This window comes from Acipenser ruthenus, chromosome 24, assembly GCF_902713425.1.
Source record: "Acipenser ruthenus chromosome 24, fAciRut3.2 maternal haplotype, whole genome shotgun sequence".
In the NCBI taxonomy this organism is placed as follows: domain Eukaryota; kingdom Metazoa; phylum Chordata; class Actinopteri; order Acipenseriformes; family Acipenseridae; genus Acipenser; species Acipenser ruthenus.
Genome location: NC_081212.1, coordinates 21,152,820 through 21,178,450, shown reverse-complemented (window position 1 = coordinate 21,178,450; position 25,631 = coordinate 21,152,820). Strand labels below are relative to the sequence as shown.

Here is a 25,631-nt window from a genome sequence, read left to right as displayed (position 1 = left end):
AAGTATAACGTAATAATGGCATTCTAAGAGAGAATGCTAAGGAATGGTTATGAGATGTGTTTTGGAGATGATAACAGACAGCCCAGACACACAGAAACAAAGAACACAACGCTAACAAACAAACAAAATAAGTATAGTTTACTGAATGGAAATGAGTAGAGCAACAGTTTCTGAACAGTATAGGCTATAGCTGGAAATGAGAAACAAATGTGTATTTGTTGTTGGTATTAATTACATTTGTAGCAGTGCAACCTCATCATCCTTAAACATTGTAACTTTGTTACAAGTATAAAAACTTTAAGGATTAAGTTGCTAATACTGAAGTGTTGGTCCAAAATGTATAGCTGATCAGATAGTTGTTTTAAGTTAGACAGGGCCTAAAATAATACATTCAGACAGTTAACTAAATACAAATAAAATGTGTCATTCATTTACATAAAGTAAGATTATACATTTAATTAAACTGAAGAAGACTTTAAAGTCCGCATTATTAACAAGAGATCACGGTTGACATAGAAAGTGTTACCAAATTATGTATGTTTTAACATTAGTAGAAAGTCTAATAATATTTTTATAAACGTTAATTGAATAATTTGAAGGGAACCAGTGACGCCATTTTTTTTTTTTTTTTTTTAAATAATTGTATTTCTTACGTATATTGTAACTTCATTAGCCAGTGCACCACAGCAGTTTCTTAAATAGCGATCTGCTGCAGTGTCGAGAGCACAGCGCATTCTTTAGCGCGAAGGGTGTGTGAGTTGCTGCAGTAAGTCAAGCTAGGCTGTACAAAACGAGTCACATGAGTTCAATTGCAGTCACATGAGAATTTGTTGTCAATTAGATGTTGTACTTCCTGGATGGGGATGACGGTACGGTGGACTCTGAGAAATAAGTGTTCATGAAACAACTTGGATTACTGACTGTTGTGTAGAAAAAGGTAGACGTTTTCACTACTTGCCTTTTTTAAATGTTAACGCTAGAAAAAAAGCTTTGATTGTGTCGCAATATATCCCCATAGCCTAGGCCACAATGCTTTAATTAAAATGTATTTTTTAAATGTATTATTGAGCTTTCAAGTCCATTTCTACTGTATCCGTCACATGTCACCAGCTACCAGTATTAATTAAAAAAAAAAAGAAGATAAACCAAAAAATTATTAACATACAGTCCAATAATGTTATTTTGTGTTTCCGTACAGGAATCATCTAACTTGTAGTATTACGCTGCAATTAATATTGATACATTTACAGGTATGGTACTGGTATTACGTTCTTACCGTTTAGAATACTGAGTCTAAATTATGGTGTTTTTAAGCAACTTTATTTTCGTTTTACAGTAATACTGGACTACAGCATTATTATTATTGTAACACAATGACGACTGGAAAAAAGTACTACAGTATAAGTTGTTTAAGTTATTTAGTTATATATGTGTTCAATTAATTGTATTGCAATTTTAATTATGATTAACCAATAAAACCACGTTGACTTGGCCTGGGTGGAGGTTGAATTGAACACTTTAGGAGTTGGAACAAGGACCTGGATTGTAATGCACACGTTCTGCACATGTGTTGTTTTCAGAGAGTATTGTGCAAATAAGGGGATCGTCCCTGATCAGCCTGCATTGCCCGCCCTTTGAGTGCAGGGTCTAATGGAGCCAGAGGTGAAAGAACATAAGGAGACTTCACCCATGACCTCCCCAGTAAACAACAACCACTCTATAGGTAGGCTCCCTACATTGCTGAAAAGCACACACTAATATATTCCACATTCAACTATTTAATTACTATTTTTGTATTTTTACTGTACTTCAGAATCCAATCTAACATATTCAAGCCTGTCTGAAGACTTGGCGTTTGTGGATAATGAGGTAGTTGAAAAGCTAACTGAAGGACTAATCTCACATTATTTACCTGACCTGCAACATTCAAAACTGGCCTTGCAAGAGCTGACGTGAGTATTGTTGTTCTTGTTGTTGTTCTTGATGATGATGATGAAATGCTTTTGGGAAACTAAATGGAAAGTCTAAAATGCTAACCCCAAAATATCAACAGACCTATACATTTTTTTTTTTTTTTAAATTGTGTGTTTAACACATTTATACCTAGAGACTGAGAAGCCTTCTTGTCAGTGATAATGATACATTTTTTAGATATCTTCATCTTAGACCTGTCTTTTTGCAGACAAAATCAAGTAATATTACTCGACACCCTGGAACAAGAAATCACAAAATTTCGGGAGTGTAATTTGTTACTTGATATAAATGCCCTGGTAAGTTTTGTTCTGTTCATTTTCGTAGTATTGCATCAAGCCACTTTTTATTCAATTTTTACAGGAAAGCTACATTTGCATGCAGGTTACTTTAGTCATTTAACTAGACATGATCCATGACTTCCAATTTTTCACAGACGGACAGAAAGACATGTACAGGGATATGATTTGTAATATGTTCTAAACCAAAATTAAGAGAATGCCGGAGCACCCAATGAAAATGACTTGGATTGCCCTGTATTTAGATGAAGTAGATATAGATTGAGATGTAAAGCAGTGATGTACCGTTTGAAGACCTTTGCAGCATTGCTCATAATTCATTTTTATTTTCAGTTTACAGAAGCTAAGTACTATCATAATAAACTGGTAAATATAAGAAAAGAAATGATGATGCTACATGAAAAGACAACTAAATTGAAGGTAGGTGAACAACAATGTAAAATGCTCATGTGTGGTCTGCCACACTTCATCCAATTCCGATACAAGTTCTAGTCTAGGTCATGGTGATGTCATTTTCAGTTTTTCTCTATTGGCTAAGGAAGGCTAATATCTGATTTTTTTTTCCACATGGATGGCACTTTATTATTTGAGCTGTTGAATATCAAACCGTGTTAGGGCAGAGAGTGCCTGGGTTGCAGCTTTGCTTCTTACCCACTCAGCCAGAGCAGCAGGAAACAAGAAAGAAACTCCAAAGGTTGTGAGTGTGATGTGTGTCTCATTTCCAGAAAAGAGCACTGAAACTTCAACAACAAAAACATAAAGAAGCACTGGAGCGAGAACAGCAGCGAGAAAAGGAGCTGGAAAGGGAACGGCAGCTGATTGCAAAACCTGCAAAAAGAAAATAATATAATAATCAAACTGTGCGATCTGTATCAGTTCAGAGGCTGTCAAAGAAAGTGTGGGGGGGCAGGTACCTAGTTAGGATAAATTAAATACCCCATGTTTTCCTAGAACGTTATTAACATAGTGATGTAATTACTGGTCTGCTGTTTAACTTTTACTGACATTTACTTGGTTTGTATTTCTGCCCTGCTTGTTAAGCATGAAGGAGAGCCTGTGTGTGAAATCAAGTCATATGAAAACAATTCTGCATAATTAAACAGCAAGAGCACAAACACAGTGCATTTAAATTGAGGATGGGCATGATGCCCCCTACAAATTATAATGCTTGTTCAATGGCATTGGTTGATTTTTTTTTTTTTACTTGAGTGATGCGTTCTTTATATCACATGTTCTCCTGGGATGGAAAGAAGACTCCCATTACATAGCGGTTTGTTCGATTGCAGGTTTTACTGTGAGCCTGCTTGCAATATGTAACAAGATCAGGTGTGTCTAACCAAGCTCCAGATCAATCCTGCAATGGCTCACACTGCTATGTAATTGAAGAGTCTGCTCCTTCCATGTCTTGCTTGGGTATTGTCGAAATGTTTTTGTCTGAAATGCAGCAAAGGACTTTAACTGTAAATCTCTCAAAATAACAGACTATGCACGTGACTAGTTTTTGCACTAAGGGTTTCGATTTATAAGGCAAGAGGTTGCAGAAGATATTAATAACAGGTGCCATATTATCAAAAACGTGATTCTCTAAGACTGGATAATCCAAACAAATTTCATACCTAAGCATAAATATACTCTGTAATTGATTGACTACTGTATTACTCTTGACAGACAGTGTTGGTAATCACGTTGCACTGCTGGTTTTTAGGGAGCGGTAGCTCTGGCTTGGTTTCATATTGCAAGCCATATATTGTTTTAATATGGCTGACTGTATATTTACACATCTGTTAGTAGAGTAGGTACCAACGCCATTGGAGTTGTTTCAGTTCTAACATGAATCATTATCTTTGGTAAAATATCTGATGTGTTTTACTGGTATACTATTCAGAAGAACTTCCTCTTACTCATTACCCTGGGAAGATGTTATATGTACCAGATAAAGTGAAGAATGTTTGCATAATTATTTTAATTTAATGTACAATAAAACAAAGCATCTGCTTTTAGAATACCTCAACAGATCAAGTTGAGAACACGTGTTGCAATATCATTAATGCATCTCAGTTATTTTACAATAAAAGCATTCTTTCAAATTCAGCAAACACTGTAGTTTACTCAGAAGTACTTCTGGTATGCAGTATTCTTTCAGTGAGTCCACATTCAGGTCTGTGCTGGGTTGTAGCAGATGGTTGCAGTTGAAATAAAACCTTTTAAAGTTTTCTAACCAAGTTCCTGATTGTCTGCCCTTTCTTAAGAATCAAAAATGTATGAACATACTTTTTAATTTTTTTAGAAAAGGCAAATGCAGCAAAGCGATACTGTTAAAAAAATGTGGGGTTAATAGGCTTTTTTTTGTGATGATTTACAGATTTGTATAAATGATACATCAACTACAGCACAATATTTGTGTTTTTATTATATCTCGTTTCCTAATGAAATGCACATGTAGCCACAGCATAGCCTGTTGGCTGTAAAGTTTTCTTAACCTTAAACAAGGCACCTTGTGGGATACAAATGTATTAAAGTACAGGAATAGGCCTTACCACCACAATATATTTTGTTGACCTGATATTTTGTGTATTTATACTTGGATCTACTGTCTTTAAAGAGTACAAAGCTTTCTATGTCATTTTGATGTTTGTTTATATATAATGTCTCATAACCATGAGTGTTCAGTAGACACTCTGTTGTCTGTCCATTGCTATTGATGATGTTATCAACAGTAATTTAACAAGTCTAATACAACAAAGGTTCAGTACCCTATAAAGCATTGAAAAGAAGTTACATTTAGTCAATAATACACCCAGAGTGGCTATCTGTTTGGTGCAGTTAATCGTTACATTGATCCTATACTGAGTAGCACTTATAGCTATAGCTGTCTCAATCTAGCATCTGTTAAATGTCAGGATGAATTTGTTCAGACACTGGAGAGTTCAAGGTGCATTGCATAAAACCCATATTAACATGTTGAAGACTAAGGTAAGGTTAACTAATCCACACAGAATACTGAGCCTCCTTCAGTACAATACAGGCTGTCCCACATTCATGTGCTTTGCGTTTTCTTAAATGCTTTGAGGCCAAGAGTCACCTGGAAGGAATTTCAAAACCATTCTGTGTGTAGCAACCATGGGAGAGATGAAGGGAGATGTTCAGCCGGTGGATATATAATGATAGCTCTACTGGAGTCTAATATTGAAACGTGAACAAGATGTGGAAGTGATTAAGAAACTCATTTCATAAACATTACAGGACCCCACTGTGTTAAATGGCTTGTTTATTAACATGCTTGCTAGAAAGACAAATACATAAAAATGTATGGCTAGAATACAATTTTCCATTTTATTTTTTGTTTAGATGAAAGTGTTTTATTTTGATATATCAAATCTGAAGCACATCTCTGAGTTGACCCTCCCATATTTAAAGGTTCTTCAGTCAAGTGCATAACTCATTCACAACAGTATGCTGCTGGACTCACAAATGATTATAAAGAAAAGGCAACTATTTTATAAGGTTGTTGCCATACCCTGTAACCTGTACTGTATTGGGAAGCATTGCTCCTCTAATATGCATGGTTTTTACTGACACCTTGTGTTATAAAAGTGTAAAAACGTAGCACTGAAACGCATACAGTACAAAGTTGTTTCTTAGAAAGCACCAGAGTCACCAACCGCAGACGTAAGAGCGAAGATCCGTACAACGATTCAATTACTGTAAACTCTCGTATAATAATTTGCGTGTTTTGCTATTTTTTTTTTATTGAAAATAAACTACAGTTTATAACCTTCATTTTGTGGTTGGGGGAAGCCAGATAAAACTTAATTTATAACAAAAATATTTTATATACGAAATCGCCAATAAGTAGAACTCGAAGGATTTGCTGGACGAAAAACGTATTTATTACCCCCCAGCAGTTATAATGGCGTCCAACCACTGATGTACAGTTTTACTTGAGAGCTTGTCTGAAGAGTGCTCTTCCTGCAGTGGTAAACGAAGGAAGCTGGAATGCGGTAAGTTTCTATTTAACTTCTGTTGGATATACACAACAAAATGGCATGCGCGACGTATGGTGTTTGGAGCGTGCTGCGTAGTACACAGCATGTAAGAAAATAAAAATAAAAACATAATGTCTCCTTTACGTGATCTAGTGCAATCTTATGTTACATTGTCAAAAAATAACATTTAAAAATAATTGTATTCAAGTAGTTGTTGATATTTGTTAAAAATGTAAAAACAACACATGTAAATAAAATTAAGTATCATAAATTGATGAATAATTTAAAAATACAACATTATAACAACAAAATTAAGTAATAATAATTGGACAAGCATCTGCTATATTTGATGCTTACTCTGTTGAGCAATGACGTGTATTTCTAACTGCAGCAGCACGAGGGAGGGGTCGATTGCCAGTGCAAGCTTCTATCAACCCCCTTTTTTAAAACATAAAACTATTGAAACATTCAAATAAGTACTGCACCGGTAGTTACACATTATGTGCTGTAGCATATGGGTGTATAATTAAGGGGTCTAAGTACTTCAGCGTAATTGTTTTAGGAGACTTCAGTTAAAAAATTGTCTTCAGAATAAATACATGCTTTTGTTTCCAAAACAATTCAAGTTGAGTGGCTTAATGTAAACAAAACTAAAAACCCTAAAAAAGCATGGTCTTTTTTTTTATTAAAAATGTTATCAAGATTTTGAATAGATTTTTTACATATTAAATCCTTTATATGAGTACATTGTAAACCACATTAATTGCATACTTAGTTGAAATATTATTTAAAAATGAAGAAAAAAAATATATAAATCAGGTTTACTTTTTATTGAAAATGTTGGCCGATATGAACGTTTTAACAGTGAAGGACCGTTCTATGAAACCAGCCATAACCTTAGACTACCAATGTTACCTTATGTAAGGTAGTCCAAGATTAGTGCTAATCAGAGTCTGTGAAACCAGCTGGTAATGATGAACATAGAGTTAAATATGTATAGATTTGAATAAACTACATAACGTTTTGTTTTGTTTTTTTGTTTTTTTTTTGCTGTGTAATGTTGGCCTAATACAGGCAGTGGTTGAAAGGATTGTGCAATTTCAGGAAACTTTTAAGAATGGGAGTGTCATACAGTACTGAACTGAGATTTATGTTGAGGCTTTCTTGAAGCTAGTTATGGACCTTGTACACTACAGTAAGGTATTTCTCTTAAAGATACTATAGGGGGAAGTTCACAGCAATGTATTTATTCAGTGACTCTCAGGTATTTTTAAGTTGTTCATCCATTAAATTCATAGGTGTCTGATACCACATGCAAAAAGACTGATACATTCTATACATGTATTAGTTCGTTGTCTTGTGTAAACAAAAGCAAAAGGCAGAGAAGCAGTATACTGCCAAAACACTCCTTAATGGGGTAAACACAATTAAAAAGTAAGATAATCCATGTAATATCCTTGATGACGTAAAAGCCACAGGATAAAGGAAGGGTTGCTTCTGGTGGTGAAAGAGCAGCCCTTGATTTGACCTTCGAAGGCAAGATGGAAGAATAGAGACAGCCGGTGCTTGGAATTTAAACAGTCGGTTTACTGCCCTGTTGTTTCTGCCTGGCACACTCACAAAACCCGCTGCAAGGTCTGAAGGCCAACTGTTAACTTAGTTTTAAAATGTTATCATTTTATTGTTGAACTAATGGTTTAATAAACTCTTTGTAATCTCAGATTGGGCAGGACTGTTGGATTAAGTATGGCGAGTCAAGTTTTCAATGCACAGCGCCTGCTGTGTCGCATCTGTCCTGGGCTACGTGGTGTCTGTGGTCTGCACACCACCAGCAGCTGCGCCTCGAAGGACCACTACAAAGTGCTGGTGGTGGGTGGTGGGAGTGGTGGAATTACCATGAGCGCTCGGATGAAAAGGAAAGTCGGAGCCGGAAAGGTAGCCGTCATTGAGCCTAGTGAGGTAAGATAGTCACATTCAGTGTGCTTTTGTAAAAAAAAAAAAATTGGGAAAGAAAATAGTACATTACGAAATGAACTGGTTCAAGTAGATGGCAAGTGACTTTAGTTAAAAAATGTTTACACATGTCTGAACATGTTTCGTGTGTTCTAGCGTGAACATGTGGAAGAACAGTGTGAGGTCTAGAACGTGGGTTCCCTAACTTTCTTACCCCGCTCGTGTAACATAAGGCTTCCTGACTGAAAAGTAAAATTCACCCCTTTTGCTGTATAATGGTACATACTGTTTGTATTGACATTGGAAATATAGGGGTCGTAATTGTTACATTAAAAATAACCCTAATCCAGACCTGGGGATCATTTGGAAGATATTGTTTGGAAAAAACTGAATTGAAGATTTTACCATGGACCCACAGTTTGGAACCTCTTTTCTAGTACAGTTACATGAATATGACATTTTATTTTATTATTTTTATTTTAAATGAGTTTGAGCTGTGTGAATTGGACTTCTGTATAAACCATATTACACCTGTTTCTGTTTATCTATGGTTTCAGAATCATTATTACCAGCCACTCTGGACTCTGGTAGGAGCTGGTGCAAAGACTGTTAGCACATCCAGAAGATCCACTGCTAGTCTCATCCCCTCTGGAGTTAAATGGATCAAGTCCCAAGTGCAGGAGTTTAACCCAGACAAGAACTGTGTGCGCACTGATGATGGTAAAGAGGTATCTACAGTTTTCAGTGTCATGGAACATTTTTAACTCTCCATTGAAGCTGTTTTGTGGTGTGCTGGCCAATTTCCAGCCTACATGCAGCAGCCTGTTTCATCTAATGAGCTGCAATGGGAGGGGAGCCTGGGATACACACGTTTGCAGTCAGCTCCTTGGCATCTCCTTGGAGAAATATTTAAGCTTCAGCAACTGTGCAATATTAAATGTTGATACGATTCTGTGATGTTTTCCTGTTCTTTTGAACTCCTCATTACAATGCACTGCTTGACAAGTGTTATTTTAACTGTAGAATGCAGGTCTTGCAAAATGTATTGCAGTTAAAAGCTTTGCAAAACAGCCTCTTTAAATAATGTATTACACTTATGAAGATTGGAGTGTTGTTTCTAATGTTGACAATGTGTAATTGTACCTGTGTGTTTCTCTGTGTTGTAGATATCATACGAGTATCTTATTGTAGCTCTTGGGCTCAAGCTACATTATGAAAAGGTACAGTCCGTTTGTATTTATGTATTGGTACTGAACATATATTATTCAGGGACTGGAGTCATAAGCAGGACAGTTCAAGTTTGATTCACAAGATGTTGTACCAGTTAACAGTTTGCATTTAAATGCTTTATGACCTGGCCGGCATTATTATAAATAATCATGTTTTGTGTTAGTTTTATGATTGGACACTAGGTGGCACCATAGCTCAAGAGACAATTCCTCCAAAAGAACAAACAAACAAAACCCACAGACTTTGAGAAAACTTTGTTTAAAAACCAGAATACAATAACATTTTGCTCTAGAGCTTTTTAAATTAGGCAATTTTGCTGACATTACATGTGTTCAGATGTTTCATATAATAATTTGAGATATCAAAATATTTGTTACAGAAAGATCCTACCAAAATATGGATTTTTAAGTTTTTAGCCATTTCAATTATATACTAAGCGAGCCTCTTTTTATGTAATTAGGCAGCTTTTTAATTCTACCAAAAAATGCATTGTGCTCTGGAGAACATTTCCTTGGCTTCTTCAGCTCCTATTGTAACTGTTTGTACAGTACACCACCAGGTGGTGCTGTTGGAATATCAAGGCAGGATTTGTAAAACAACCCTGAGCCTCACCCAGGAAATGACATAGCTCTGGTACAGATAATTAGCACCTGCATCAAAGTAATTATACTGTTAACTTAACGTATCGCAAAGCCATTTTACTTCGACTTTAGAAACGTGGCCCAGGTTTGCTTTGGCCTTTTGGCTAATTTTGGGGTTCAGGGTCAAATTACGCAACAAATGATTGATAAAAAGGTGTGGAATACATTTACAAGTCAGGTCTGCATGTTGATCTCTTCAGATGCATTCAGCATGATTGTAGAATGTGAAACCATCCAGCTAGGAATCCCACAGTGTGTATTAAAGAATATTAATACACACTGTGTAAAGCATTGTTGTGAATGATGAAATCATGCTAACTAGACTGTGGTATCACAGTCTCCCATGGATGAGTATGTTTGAGATGCCATTCTACATGCAGCGAATCTTGGTCGTGCTGTCTACGTTTCTGGTATTTATTTTTCTTACCATGCAGATCAAGGGTTTGCCTGAAGGCTTTAATTATCCAAAGATTGGCTCCAACTACTCAGTTGAGACAGTAGACAAAACCTGGAAGGCTCTGCAGGATTTCAAGGAGGGCAATGCCATCTTCACATTCCCCAACACGCCAGTCAAGTGTGCAGGTGCACCGCAGAAGATTATGTACCTCGCTGATTCCTACTTCAGAAAGGTAAAAAAAACATGGCATTTAATCTTGGTAATCTATTCAAATGTTCCTGTGAGCTGTGTCCTGGTAAAACTTGATATCCCATTCACAACGCTCCAGTTAATTAAACTGAAAAATATGTATATAGAGGGCTCTCGTTTCTATTGTGCTGTAATGCTGAAACATGACTTTCATTTCATAAGGTCAGTCTAATGCCATATTCTCATGTTCTGTAATAGCACTGTTTGATTTATCTATATTTTTTTTCATACTGCTTGCCAGTTAAACAAGACTATTTAATGTAAATGAACAGACATTTTCAACACAACTGAATAAAGGAAAGTGAACGATTTCCCTGACCCTGATTTTCTAGGTCTTCGAAACCAGCCTTCAGATATTACATCAATGTATCTTTGTTTTGATATTTCTGTTTACTATGTTTGTTTTAAGTGCAACACTGCTCTCTGACAGTATTATGTACTGCGTTTCTGTTTTTTTGGCATGACAGACAGGGAAAAGATCCAAAGCCAACATCATGTACAATACGTCCCTGCCCGTATTATTTGGCATTAAGAAATATGCCGACTCTCTGTGGAACATTGTGAAGACACGGGACCTGAATGTGAACCTCAGACATAATCTCATTGAGGTCCGGCCGGACAAACAGGAGGCTGTGTTTGAAAAGCTAGACAACCCCGGAGAAACTGTGGTTTTCGAGGTCTGTGCAACTTTACTATTTTTCTGGTTCCGTTTACGTTTGTGTCTTGATTTAGGACTTGGTTGTAAAAACAAGAGCAAACCTTTCATTACAAAAGTAATCATTTCCATGGATATTTAGCAACAAGTGGAGGAGGGTTCAGCCTTCTTCCTGCCTTAGTAAACAATGAATCGCTGTGGTGGAGCAGTGTAGGATTGCGGCTCAGGACTGGAAATCTTTAGTAAAAGTTTTTTAACATGGACCAAAACAACATTAAACAACTCTTTCTCGATTGCAACACTATTTTATAGTTTGCTTTTTGGCTAGATTCCAAGCAGTTGCTTTTATTTACATTTTCAAGGGAGGTATTGCTTTTCAAAAAAGGGTATGCCCCTAAATTTAACTATTATTATTATTATTATTATTATTATTATTATTTGTTTATTTAGCAGACGCCTTTATCCAAGGCGACTTACAGAGACTAGGGTGTGTGAACTATGCATCAGCTGCAGAGTCACTTACAACTACGTCTCACCCGAAAGACGGAGCACAAGGAGGTTAAGTGACTTGCTCAGGGTCACACAATGAGTCAGTGGCTGAGGTGGGATTTGAACCAGGGACCTCCTGGTTACAAGCCCTTTTCTTTAACCACTGGACCACAGTGGTTATACCTTATAACCAAGTGTTATACCTTAACACTTGTTCTCCATTGATCAAATAGAGGACCCCACACAAAGTAAGTAACTTTCAGGACCTTACCAGAGATGAAACACTAAGCACCACCTGGGGATATAGTGAAGATAAATTGAAGAAACTACTGTAGTTAAAGACAAAGTAATACTGGCTAATTCAATGATAACTGTTGTTTTGTATGAGTTAATAGGAAAGACTGAATGGGGTCTTTGTTAGGCTGAAGCATTCATATATGATTTTTGGTTCAGACATGCTGGAACCCTTCTTCCCTTTCAGATGATTTATATTATTATGATACTTTCGCCACAAAACATCTTCCACATGCTGTCTTTCAAAGGAAGGCTCATTAGTATTTTTTTTTTAATAAACAGATGTTGCTTCTAGAAAACCATATGCAGCTCTGGGCTGGGAGCTGCTGGTGGTTTGTGTGGAAAAGGAATTGCTTTTCTTGGTCGCTGGCTTTCCACCCACGACCAGGCATTACAGGTTACCCAAGTAAATAACATGTGATGGAAAAACAGACTTGGATATCTTGTGGTGTTTATACAAGGCAGAAACCTCAAGAGGCCAAACTGCAGCGCACTGTGTAGTAGCTCACTCACGGTTTTGTTTCTGTGTTCTGCAGGAAAAGCATTATGGTTTGAGGTTGGCAAGCTTATTCTCTTCTGTCTACGAGTTTGCAAATGTGGTCTTACCTTCGTGTTACACGTACAGAATAACATTACACTGGCTGTCTAGATTGAGTGTATTGTTAGTAATACCCGAACTAAGTGGTCAACAACGGGACCAGGTTTCACTTATATTGATAAAAGCAGAGATTACTGGCTTGATACAAGTACAGCATACTGGACGTTTCCCCATCGTACTTTTGTTACCAATGCATTCTACTACCATGAATACCGTGTATGTACTGCTCAGAAAGCCCTTCAACATGGAGTTCTCTTTGAGAGAGAGACGTAGGCTAAGCAGCAAGGTGATCATTCTTAAAGCAAATTCCAGATGTCAGACCTGGCTGTCGGTCAGCTGGTCGTTGGATTCTGTTCTTTGCGAGTGCGGCTGGATGTTCCTCAATGTGTACCCAGCTCCAGCAGATGTGCAGTACAATACACATCACACTTTCAGAGGTTTTCATACAGGCAACCAGTTAGCTGGGCATTCCAGAAACTGAATTCAAATAATTCAGCAGTGCAAATTGCTTTTTTGTTAATGTTGAAATATGCAGATTTTACCTTTTTTATTTTAATATGCATGCCTTTTTTGCAGTATGAAATGCTTCATGTTACGCCTCCAATGGGACCCCATGAGGTTCTGAAGAAAAGTACGTTGGTGGATGAAGCAGGCTGGCTTGATATAGACAAAGACATGCTGCAGCATAAGAAGTATCCCAATGTATTTGGTATCGGGGACTGTACTAATCTTCCAACTGCAAAGACAGCTGCAGCAGTCGGTAAGCTCTCCCTACTGTAATTTCTTAGAAACATTAGACTGCAAGAAAAAAAGACACACTGGCAATCTTGAAGCATTACAAAATAACCTTACATAACTACTTATCTTCAGAATGCATGTGATGTATTCTAATGCAAGATAAGAATTTCACACAGTACTGTTTTTGAAGCAGTATTTTTGATTGAGGAAGACATTTTGGCTCTGACCTGATGCTTTGTAATTAAAAGCAGAAACAGAAAAGGCCTGCGAACTGAAGACCGAGGGCATTGACTTACACAAGTAGACTGCTGCTAAAATAGAGTACAGGAATTTCCCTGCATGGATAGGATTTCAGTGAGCATGGAGGCACAGACATTGGAGCTCTCTCAAAATGTTCATAGCGTGCACTTGATCTGAGTCAGGTGCAGTACTGTAACAGACAGATTCGCTGTACAGCACAGTCTGCACACTGGGTTATGATTTAAAAATAATAGGACTCCAACAGCATGAAGATTGAGCCAAAAACGAATTAACTATCCCATATTGCAGGGTCTTTACAAGTCTTTGTTTGTATTTGACTCATAGCTTATAAAATTCAAGGGTTCTGTAGACTGACCAAACTGTATTTGTCAGAGGGGAGGGGGCGGGGAACCATGTGAAACAGGCCAGGATTCAAGCACCATGAAGTCACAGAAGGAAAGATTGTGCTGTTGTCTTTCATCCATGTCCACATCCGCAAAGTGTGAAATCCTGTTTATTGTCAGCAGATTTCTCGTTTCGATTGGAACCTTAATGGTTTCAACTAGCCTGTGGTTCATGTTGTCAAGACATGCATTTGTTTTATAAATAACGTAGTGTTGAGTTTTTTTTATTTTTTCTTCTTCCAGCGGCTCAGTCTTCAGTTCTTGATAGAACTATTTCAAGGGTGATGAAGAATGAAAAGCCTGATAAAAGGGTACGCTGGTGTCTCTTGTGAACCCCACAAAGGAACATATTTGTCAGCCAGTTTTTATTTGTTCTAAAACTGTTAATGTTACAAAACTACAGCCTGGGCCAGTGGCTGGCTGACCAATAGAAGGCAATATAAAGTCTGCCTGTAGGAGGAATAAGAAGCCACCAGACCATGACAGTAGAAGTGGGCTGAATGACTGTGACCAGCACCAGTGTAAGACCATTCTAAAAACAATGGCCTAGGCACAGTCTGCAGCTTTTTGAGTTGTTTATAGCTTTGTAACATTTAAAGATTAATTCAGAAGTATACAGCAGTTTGTGATTCTGAGCTTATAGCTTTATTTGAGCAGCCACATGTTGCAGGTATTAAAATACTTCTGAATATTTCTCTTCAATCTGTTAATGCTAGAAATGGGTCAAATGTACCCTGCAAATGTGCTTACTAAAATACGGTTCTGTTGCATTTCCAAAAATATAGCTAATATTTAAAGCGCTTGTACTGATATGTTTGAGGTCATCCACGGTGCCATGAGGCACTCTGCCTTATCTTTCTGAAACCATTTCTGTGACTTCTTATCTCTGCAGTCTCCATGGGTGGATGCATAGCTATGGCCCAATGTTTAGGATTGAGACATAATTAAAAAAAAAAATATGAACATCATTTTGATCTTTTATTTAACATCATGCAATCAAAGAAACTACAAAATGATATCGCAAAAGTCTACCGGAAGCCATTATAGTAGTACGGTATTTCACGTTAGATTTAGAAATGTCAAGTTTTTCAATTTGGTCATTTTTTCGTTATATGGAAAACTACAACGTGGTGTGTAATTTCAATATGTTAACTTAACATTATTAGCAGGTTTCATTGTACTTTATGAAACAAAATTAGTTAATTCTATAGGGTGATGCAAAACATTTGGCCATAAGCTGTATGGTATAGGATGGACAACTTGACAGTTTTGTTCAGATTATTCAGTAAGTTTCATTAAGTACCGGTAATTCTATTTTATTGTGCAACAATACATCATAGTTCAGTCACATCAATCTAAAACTTAATTTTATTAATCTTTTGCATTAGAACATTAAGTAAGTCCTCACTATAAATCCATTGGATTGTAAACACAATAACATGATGACAAGTTCCAGTACAGTTTCTGGTCATTTAATAATTGATTGCTCTGCCTGTTCATTTGTAGTATGACGGATACACTTCTTGCCCATTGGTGACAAGCTACAACACTGTTATACTGGCGGAATTTGACTACAATGGTCAGCCCCTGGAAACATTCCCTATTGACCAGAGCAAGGAGAGGATGAGCATGTTCTACATGAAGGCAGATGTGATGCCACATCTGTACTGGCACGGCCTGCTCAAGTGAGTAGTTCATCAGTTTTACTTGTACTCATAAAGAAAAGAACCTGTAGGAAGGAGGTACTGTATTTTGTAACCCTTTAATGATCTAATCAAAGGATTTGAAATATCCATTGAAAAAGCTGTAAAGAGGCAGTATTTAATTTGCTGCTGTTTTAGATCAATTAAATAGATCACACTGTATGATGCATTTCTTAAACGTCTGTTTTAATTTTTTTAATCTATTTTAGTGAAATCAGTAGATTGCGCTGGTGATTTCCGTATGTCCCAATACACATGTTGCTAACTCGCGTTGTTTCTTTTCCCAGGGGATTCTGGGGAGGACCAGCCCCTTACAGAAAGATAATGCACCTTGGTATGAAGTAACCAGGAGAAGCTTCACAGAAATCCTTACGTTGATTATTTCATGCTGGGCTTTTATTGTTTACTTATTCCTCAGCAGGCTTAGCTTACTCTCTAATCATTGTGAATTTAATAGAAAGAGTAAACACTCCCTGAAAGATTAGGATCCCCCACTAGATGATTCACTGGCATCATGCCCCCCAGCATGCCTATGCTAAATTTGTTTTCATTAGAAAAAGCAGGATGTCATTGGCTCGCAATGCAAAATGCTACAAAGACTGTAGACCCTGGTAGGACGTGTTATAAAACTGTTGTAAGCACTTGGCAGGGAGTCGCCGGGGGGGGGGGGGGGGGTGCAACGGTGAACCGGGATTAATAAAATACAATTGGCGATTCCAAATTGGGGAGAAAATTGGGGTAAAATCATTGGCAACTACTAAATAATAATAATAATAATAATAATAATAATAATAATAATAATAATAATAATAAAAGTATTATAAGCCAAAATGTGAGATTGTGTGATTTTCTAATTAATATACCAATATTCTCGTCTCGTTGTTCCTAATTGTGCTGTGTAAAGGTGACCATGCTAAGATAATTATACAGATATCATGGTAGCTGTACTTGCAGACTTACAAAACTGTATTTGTCCAATCATGGAATCATTTCAGGTGAAATCGAGCCTTTCTTTTTAGGTTTGAAAACAATACAACATTACAGAAGTGTTTAATCAAAGAGAGATAACAAGGTGTTTTGTTTAACTTTCATTAACAATTGTGTGGGATGAGCAAATCAAGTGTGCTATGTATGATTTTGTTTGTTTCTACAGAACCATAAAAATGTGTATTATACAAACATTAGACCTAGGATATTCAGTGTATACTGGAAATGGTGTATTCTATAATTTGTGTTTTTCTAGCTGTAATTATCTTTAGGTAACTAACTACTTGTCCTTCTTCTGAAAAGACAAAATTGGAGTAGTTATGTATAAACTGATTTTTATGTCTATTAAAGATACCATCTCAAAGGTGTTTCCCAATACTCATAATAATAAAGAATATTTTACAAAGTGTCTGTTTTGCTTTTTGATTTTGAGATATAGTTTATAAACTTTTACCCTTGCAGGTTTTAAGCAAGTGGATTAGTATCCAGCAGGTTCCAAAACAGAATGCAAAGAAGGCTGATCAAATGTAGTAAACAGACCAGGGAAAACTAATTCTGATTGAACATGAATTTAGGGTGCTCAGAAAATGTGTCTCTTGTCCGGTTGTAGCGGTATTGACTGAGAAGAATATTCTGCTCAAAGGTTGACTGACAAGAATGGACAGTATAGTAGGAAGATTCAAAAGGATTCAAAACAAGCTTCATCATTAGAATTTTAGAGCACATTTTATATAACACAGCTTAAGGAATATTAACTACAAAACTTTGCATTTGCACCTTACCATACAATACAGAGCAATTCCGTTTTTTATATTATTCAGACACAAACAATGTGAAATCACCTCCTGTTTACAGTCCATACTGTACAGTATCTGAAACTAGCAATTAAGAAAATGGCATACCGTACTGTATTTGATGCCTATGATTTGAGTATCTTTCAAAGTGTATACCCTGCATTTTCTACAAAGAGGTGTATTGGTTTAAATATTTAAGTGAAAACTAATAATGATGTGATGCATGCTTTTCTAAGAGGAAGAAAATTAACCCCCTATGTTCATCAAAATTTTTGACATGCATGCATGTCTGGAACTACAATAAAAAGGAACCAGTGGACAGTGTTGGAACCTCACTATTCCTGCTACACTGAAGGTGAAGGGGTTAACCGAGATGGGAGTGCTCTGTTTGTCAAATGTTGCACCTGCAAATGTCCTCTTTTGAAATGCTTTGCTGTTGATCCATCCTGCCTGACTGTCATAAACCATATTCTCTGCAAGGGCATGTGTAGAATAGGAAATAGGCTTATTTTTGCAGAATTGAAATGACCATACCCCTTCCATTTAAAAGTAGCTGATAAGTTGCAATGCCTGTTACATTGTTTTAATACAATTGTTAGAAATCGCATCAAAGAAATCACAGTTATGAATTTGTTAAAGTCCCAGTACCTCTTATCACGTGTACAGATAACACCCTGTGCAGTCATTAAAAGTGCATTTACAACTGCATTATAATTAGTAAATACAATGTGATGGTGTTTTTTTATTATAAGAGATGTCATAACAATCTGAGCAGCTCTGCTTTGCTTCACAGATCTCTCACCACACTGCTTGAGATACCATTTCTTAAACAATAAGAGACACTCTACATGCAACTTATTAAAACGTTTAAAAAAAATATGAATAGCTTTTATAGTATTACATTATCCTGTCAGTAGCTTGTAAGACAATCTTTAAGTTATCACTTTCTTCTATATATATATTGAAATGATGGTATTTGTTAGGTTTGACTTTTACTGTCTGCATTTTAGAGATTTGGTTATGAAGGCAATTTTATATTTAACAATAGAAAATGAGTGAACCAGACAGTAAACAATAATGCTAAGTTTCCACAGGCTGATGTGATGAAGTTCCTGTCTGAGTCCCAGACTCACCCACACTTGTGGAATGAGAGTGTTAGGGGTGTTAGTATTTTATATTGAGCTTGCTGAACCAGCAAGTATAATATTGCTTTGTTAATACAGAGCCACTTTTAGTATAACTGGCTTTCTTTCCAGTCTAAAAAGAGTAATTCAGTGGGCGATTTCAAAAACCACACCAGTAAGGCATGATGCTCAACTTGTGGTATATTCAAAATGCTGAAAACTTAGATGTACCCCTCTTAGCCACAGATTTAATAAACGCTTGACATTTATGTACTGGCACTAGTATTATTTTGAACTCCACTAATCTGGTGAACATCTGTATGGTAACAAAAGGGATCAATCAGCGATTCACCTTGTAGTTAGAATGAACAGCCGAAATTGCACTTATGAATGAACTTGAGAATAAATGAATAACTAGAATTCACCCCCAAAATGAGAGCACGTTTAATTTTGCCATCTTATTAATATAGGAGTATGCAATGAATGCTTACTTTGTATGTGTTAACAGCAGTTTTGAGTTGAAGAGTCTGCCGCTACTGCTGCTGAGCAGTTGAGAAGAATGAAAAGATATGTAGTCTTCCAGAATCAGATCATTCCAAATGTGTTTATACCAAATAGTAATAAAGACACACTGAATGGGAAAAATGTTCAAGGCTTTACTAAACACAGTATTGTTAATTTTTACTTTGAATCAGTGTTACATTGTATATTATCATTGAAAACTAATGACGTATGTATTTTAATAGTAACAGTACACCCAAGCACATAAATGATTATTCAGCATCTGAAACCAATTCTTCATAAAGAATGCCTCTTCAAATAGTCAGAAACATTCATCTGTGTTAAAAGTTTTGCTGTAAATTAGCAAATATTCCTCACACGACTGTATGTTTCATTTGACTGTTTTGTTGGCAGGTGTTGCTGTGTCCAAGACAACACAAACCACAAGTCTCAGGTGAAGGCATTACTGAAGGAATTAAGAAGCAATAATCACTGCAAAACAGTCAAATATCCTTCCAGAATTAAACTCTCTGCAGTCTTATCAGACGGTTCTTTTTTTTGTCCACCTGAAGATAGATGACTCAGAAAGCTTAAAGTAAAGCTGTGGAACTAAAAGCCCATTCCACCTATTCCCACAACACTGACCACCAGTTCCATCGTCCTGCACAATGGGAATGGAGAAGTGTGGTTAACTGGGGGTTATGAAAGTGCTACAGATACAAGTCATATCAGAAGTATGTTGTTTTTTTTTCTTCATCCTAGATGCATTTGTGATACATGAAGTGCCAGCTGTTGCAGGGTCTTGCAAACTGTCAACTACATGAGCTTGAAATATGGAAGTACAGTGTATGTGTGTTTATGACTGTCCTGAACAGTAAACATCTCTTCTGACCCATCATTTTACCTGGTCTCTTAATGTGGAGGAGCCCTTATTTTTGGTAAGGGGTGAATAAATGATAGACCACTGCATGATAAGTTCACCAGGGTATTTTGTTCCAGTATTTTTAATTGTGTAACTAATGTGGTAATTGTTTCTGCCAAGCCTAGTATGTACAGTGTTTACTTGGTTAAAACAGCAAATTAAAAAGAAGAAACTGAATGGCTGAGCACCTCGCCCTGTATCTTCACACTGTAGTGTTTGTTACACAGTATTTTAGGTAAGTAATACAGTATCATGCAGGTGGTCTTGGTAGTGTGTTTTTAATAAACAGTAGTGTTTAGTACAAGTTCACCCAATAAGGATACAGTACAAATCATTTTTTGAAGGATCTTTTAATGATATAAATTGCATCTCGTTGAAACTTTCAGACAGAAATAAATGTCTGCGGATATTGCTGTGGCAGAACATTAAAAATTGCAGAAATAAATATCTGAAGATATAAAAACCAGAAGCCAGTATAAAATGTACATACAACAGCAGACTGTGTTTTTTAAATAAAATCCGAGCTGCCAGTTTCACACATTAAAAGATGAGGCTGGTGGTTATAGAAAGCTTCTGTCTTCAGCGTAGAGAGTGTTATCTGAAAAGAAAAGAAAAGATGGATGAGATTACTCTACATATAATAACTGCAAGCAGGATTTGTCAGCTTTCAAGACAGTTTCTATAAAATTGTCATTTAAGAAACATGTAATCTAGGATGAGACGCTGATACCTGGGGTTGTTTCAATAAGGGAAAGGTCAGTGTGGCCAGACCAGTACCCAATTTTGGGTCTCTCCAGGTTAAATCGGTAAAGACTTTAGGTCCTGGACTGTAGGGTTAATTAGTTCATATAAACAATTCATAACATGGTTGGAACCAAGTGCTGGAAGCATCAGCTATTTTTCTATACAGGTGTTTTTTTTTTTTGTTTAACAGTATTTGACTGTACAGCTCTATGTATAACACATTCATCATTCATTCACACGTTGTATACAAGCCCACCTTAGTGCAATTATAGCAGTTTTACGATGTCGTTTTGGATTTTCTCGTAAACCGTTTGGAACAGTTCATCCTTTGATTTAGTTCCATTTAGTTGAACTGTCAGGAAAAAAAATTGAAAATGACTGTTATATAAAAGCCAATTCATTTATAATTATGATTAGGTAATCTGGAATGTTTTCTTCATGCACTACTGAAGTAATTTATAGCCTGAATTTATACTCACCCACATCAACGTTATTGTCCTCCATTATTTTTTTGTGCTTTAAATACATAGGCCAAACATGGCCATCAAACAGGCCAGGTGGATCGGGCACTGTGTAGTTCCTTGAACTGAAAAAAAAAAGAACAAAAACTACCTTGAAAAAAAATTGTTTCTCTGCTCATTTTGAAGCAGGTTCATAGGTTCTGCATTCCAATCCACACACCTCTTGTTGCTAGGAGATATTCAAGAATGTAACAAACGGTACTGTACATCATTATTTACATACAAAAGATATGGTACACACAGCTATGGAAAATTGAAATAAAAAGCATTCAAAACCATAAACCTTTAACACTTTTTTTTAATCAAATCAGTGCTTAGTGCTAACTCACCACCTCCTCTTTTTGCAATCTTCATATGGAATGGAAAGAAAGTATCGTTGGTTTAATACGTCGATCAACGGTCTAGAGAGAGAGAAAAAAAAGAAGAGTTTTATATACAGAACATGCAACAAACTGTTATTCAAAGCCATGTATTACCAGGGATGAAACTGACTGTCAACAGCTGCTATACTGTACATACTAAGAATACATCTAGCCCAACCCAACTGGCCTAATTAATTCACAGTAATAGCCTACTTGTAATGTCTGCTGGGATAATGTAAAACACAACCATTAACAGATCCCACTGCCACGCTGGATTTTACACAATAATATAACTCCTTGCTGTTTATCCCTCCCCCCCCCCAGAAAAGAAAATATATATCAAAGTTTAAATTATGTATTTCTATCTTAACTTGACACAATCTTGCCCCTTGAACACGCCCCGTACCATTTACCAACTATACCTTGCTGGGTGGGTAGCAGAAAATGAAGACGGAGTTACACGTTATGACAAAGATTTAAAACACTGACTGACACATGGGATAAATGCCACTGTTCTGACATCAGAAAGCCACATTGCTCGCTCTCCCTGTCAATCACCTGCTTTGCTCAAGACTTTCTGAAAACACACCTCTATCTGCTTTAATGAAACTATTATAGTTCCATTATTACTAAATTACTAAGCTGTAATGCTTATTAAAACATCTGAATCATTTTTAAACACCCTGCCCCCATTTCACTATGATATAGGTTTGCACAGCAAGATATCTTACATACAACAAGATACACAAGTGTTACTTTTTAAAGAAAAGACCCTTAAAATGTACAGCCCCTTTAGAGGAGAATTCTCTGTCGGGGCCCCACAGTTTCCATTCTGGTGGCAAGATGGCTCAAGTGCCAAAAAAAGGTAATATTATGTGGTACACACACAAAAATAATAGAGTACTGCCATAAGGTAGTTACCCATAGGTGTAAAGCAGAAAGCCCTCAACAATAAGGATGTGAATGCCCTCATCCTTATCGTTGGACTCCGGTAAAATGTCTGCATCCAGAGTGTTGTTGACACCGTGTGAGCGCTCAAACTTAACAGGGTTTTCAATCCATGCATGGATGGTACTCATCATGGCATCCATATCCAGTGCAGTGATAACTACAAACAAAAGAGATGGATTGAACTGGATGCCCCCAACACACAGGGAAGCCCAACTTAAAGCCAACACAGTAAAACCCGGATTACTTGAACTTCACAACCCCTTGAAAATCTGTCCCGTCACGGGCAAGGCTCTTCTGGCTTGGTGTTGTACTGGAACGGTTTCTGGAGGCTGCTTGGTTGGTAGTGTCATTTTAGCAATTTTATGCTTGAGTTATCCGAACAAATGCATTTTACAAACACTCCCATCATTAGTTTGGATAACAGGTTTTAGTCAAGACAATGATGAAAACTAGAACATTCAGAAACATGAAGAGGACAAAAAAAACAGAACTAATATTTTTGGAAAAATATAAGCCACAGATGTAGCTTTTTCTAAACACTTTATTGCTGTATAAGTAAAGATATATTTCTTACCATCATACTGCTTAAACCCATCTTCGCCTTCTTCAATCTGATCTTGAGGCTGAATATCAATATATATATATAATATTAAAATCAGTCATGTCCAGGTCTACTACAAAACTGTATCAGTATGTGCCTTTAGAAATATACATATGCCCTTATATCATGGCAATATTGCAATTTCAGTTTAATTACTGGTGACTCCTGGAATACATTACAGCAACAATAGGTATATATTAAAGAAAAATATTTTGCATTTAGGGTACACTAGTTTTTAAAGCTACTGCAACATGGGTTAATATTTGGAATTAGTGCCGCTGAAAGATAGGACCCAGAGATTGCAGTTGACACGTAATCATAACACTGTACATGTATAAACTGTACATGTATAAACTGTACATTGCGTAGCACATTACAAACAGCAGTAGTTGCTTAATTGCACCGCTCCTATTTTAATGTGCACTACTCTTCAGATCGTCAGTCAACTTCAAGGTTAAACTGAAAAACCATGCAGGGTGCCTTGCGGCAGCGGGCACTGCATCACAGCCACTGCGTTCACATTGTTAAAACTATCTCTTTAAAGAAAACAATCCACGCTGAAGTATGTTAAACTCACCTTGAAAAAGTCATCTTGGTGAACAACGCAGCAGTTTGGCAGGTGCTGGATTAACCGATTGGTAAGAGTTGTCTTGCCGCCGTTTGTTACGCTGTAATAAACATAGACGCAATGTGTTATTTTACATTCATGCACATCAATTACTACCAGTGTCTGCTTTTAAAACTCTAAAAATAAATGTTTTGACAAACCAAGCTCTCTGATGTGTACACTACACACACCAAGGAAAATCGAAATCACACTATTGGAATAATGCCCTTATACTGGCCATGCAATGGCTGTACTGTAACTAACTGTACAGCTGTCGTGCAATCTCAGAGTGCCAGAGAAAGACGGATCACACAGAAAAACACGGAAAGGATTTTGACCTAATGAACTCATTGTTGCTAGCTTTGTCTTTTATGTATTACTCAAAACTTTTATTATTTATGATTCAAAACGAATTTATCTGGGAGAAATAAAACATGTCGTTTGCTTAAAAAAAAGTATTTGTTTTAAACACTAAAATGTCGGTTTGGACCAGTATACATAATACAAAATATTTTTGAAATATGGTCCAACATAGGCTTATAGTGTCTAGCCTGCATGCATTCTTTATCGTTATAGTATTTATAACAGCAGAAGCCTATAGTTACACCCCTCCACGTGCTTGCTTTATCTAGCGCAGGCCTCTCCGCATATTAACTTAGTGGCACATTAACTCACCCGCCAATGCCAATGATGTACTTCATGTTGTTCAGTCACACGGAATCAAAAAATAAAAACTGGACGCTTAAAAATCCGAGTCGGACTATTCACGTCTGGTGGACGAGGATCGGAAAGAAGAATGCCAAAAAAGAGAAGGTAAAAGCAAACGTCAACTACTCAAATTATCCATGTTTCAGATTGGAGGTAAACTTCGCGGATGTTATCGGCTTCAGTGTTCAAGCAGGAAAGAGTACGCTTTCCTACCACGCTGCGCCACATGCTACTGTGTGACGAACGATTGGCTATTTAAACAGTACAGATCCTGCGGAAACAACCATTAAAGCCAATAAGACACGGAGGCAGAAGAGGCTCGCCTTTTTTTGATAGCAAATTCATTCCGCCCTAAACCACTGCTTCTTTCTTCAGTGTTTTGATATAATATTCATAGATCATCTGTTCCGAAACGAGTAATATTTGATTGAGCTGTAAACTTAACCTAACCACGCAGCTGGGTATTTACAAATTCAGCCCGCAGCTACAGTGCGGGCTGAACTTGTTTCTAATAATAGTCAAACTCTTGGCGTTGTTTGAAAGCAGTAGAAAACAGATGCGTATTTGCAAGAACAAAACAAGCTTCCACAGAGGGCATTATACATGAACATTGAATCGTATGTAGCTCATGTAAAAAATATACGTTAGTTTTAAAAATGTCCCCCGTTATAATTGTATTATCATGATCAATATATCAATGTAGTCATTTATATGAATAGTATTGCCTGACAATAAATAAAATATCAGATATACAAATATTGCCTGGTTTTATAGGTTTTTGTGTTTGTTCGATTTTAAGCTTTATGCAGTGCATGTATACGTGTATTGTTTTGTTAATAATGTGTGTGAAGAGATCACTAAATCGTTGACTGTTTATAGGAACGTCAGTGGAATACGATGTGAATGAATTACTACAGTATAGGTGTTCTCGATTACGTTTAAATAAACCTACAGATTCGAAT

At 36.7% G+C, this 25,631-nt stretch overlaps 3 protein-coding genes across 4 annotated transcripts; 2 read left to right on the top strand and 1 right to left on the bottom strand.

Annotated features, from left to right (window-relative positions):
- Window positions 1–741: 741 nt before the first annotated feature.
- Window positions 742–4,492, top strand: LOC117429279 (biogenesis of lysosome-related organelles complex 1 subunit 6-like). Of its 2 annotated transcripts, XM_034048616.3 has the most exons (7): window positions 742–937; window positions 1,199–1,250; window positions 1,581–1,723; window positions 1,814–1,952; window positions 2,183–2,270; window positions 2,604–2,690; window positions 2,996–4,492. In XM_034048616.3, the coding sequence occupies exons 3-7, from the start codon at window positions 1,651–1,653 to the stop codon at window positions 3,113–3,115; spliced, it is 507 nt and encodes a 168-aa protein (XP_033904507.3). In that variant the 5' UTR covers window positions 742–937; window positions 1,199–1,250; window positions 1,581–1,650; the 3' UTR covers window positions 3,116–4,492. The 2 variants fall into 2 exon arrangements, with proteins under 2 accessions (XP_033904507.3, XP_033904508.3); XM_034048617.3 differs by lacking the exon at window positions 1,199–1,250 and having other exon boundaries at window positions 743–937.
- A 1,405-nt stretch (window positions 4,493–5,897) lies between these two features.
- Window positions 5,898–17,241, top strand: LOC117429902 (sulfide:quinone oxidoreductase, mitochondrial-like). Its single transcript, XM_034049847.3, has 10 exons — window positions 5,898–6,271; window positions 7,978–8,215; window positions 8,767–8,937; window positions 9,376–9,429; window positions 10,515–10,709; window positions 11,194–11,403; window positions 13,339–13,522; window positions 14,388–14,455; window positions 15,651–15,829; window positions 16,135–17,241. Exons 1-10 carry the CDS (start codon window positions 6,267–6,269, stop codon window positions 16,190–16,192), a joined length of 1,362 nt encoding a protein of 453 aa, XP_033905738.3. The 5' UTR covers window positions 5,898–6,266; the 3' UTR covers window positions 16,193–17,241.
- Window positions 17,242–20,619: 3,378 nt separating this feature from the next.
- Window positions 20,620–24,899, bottom strand: LOC117963210 (nicotinamide riboside kinase 2-like). The gene is made up of 8 exons (XM_034902406.2): window positions 24,637–24,899; window positions 23,932–24,022; window positions 23,328–23,376; window positions 22,724–22,910; window positions 21,770–21,841; window positions 21,399–21,505; window positions 21,176–21,271; window positions 20,620–20,773 (listed from the first exon to the last, which is right to left on the bottom strand). The coding sequence occupies exons 1-7, from the start codon at window positions 24,660–24,662 to the stop codon at window positions 21,186–21,188; spliced, it is 618 nt and encodes a 205-aa protein (XP_034758297.2). The 5' UTR covers window positions 24,663–24,899; the 3' UTR covers window positions 20,620–20,773; window positions 21,176–21,185.
- Window positions 24,900–25,631: the final 732 nt, after the last annotated feature.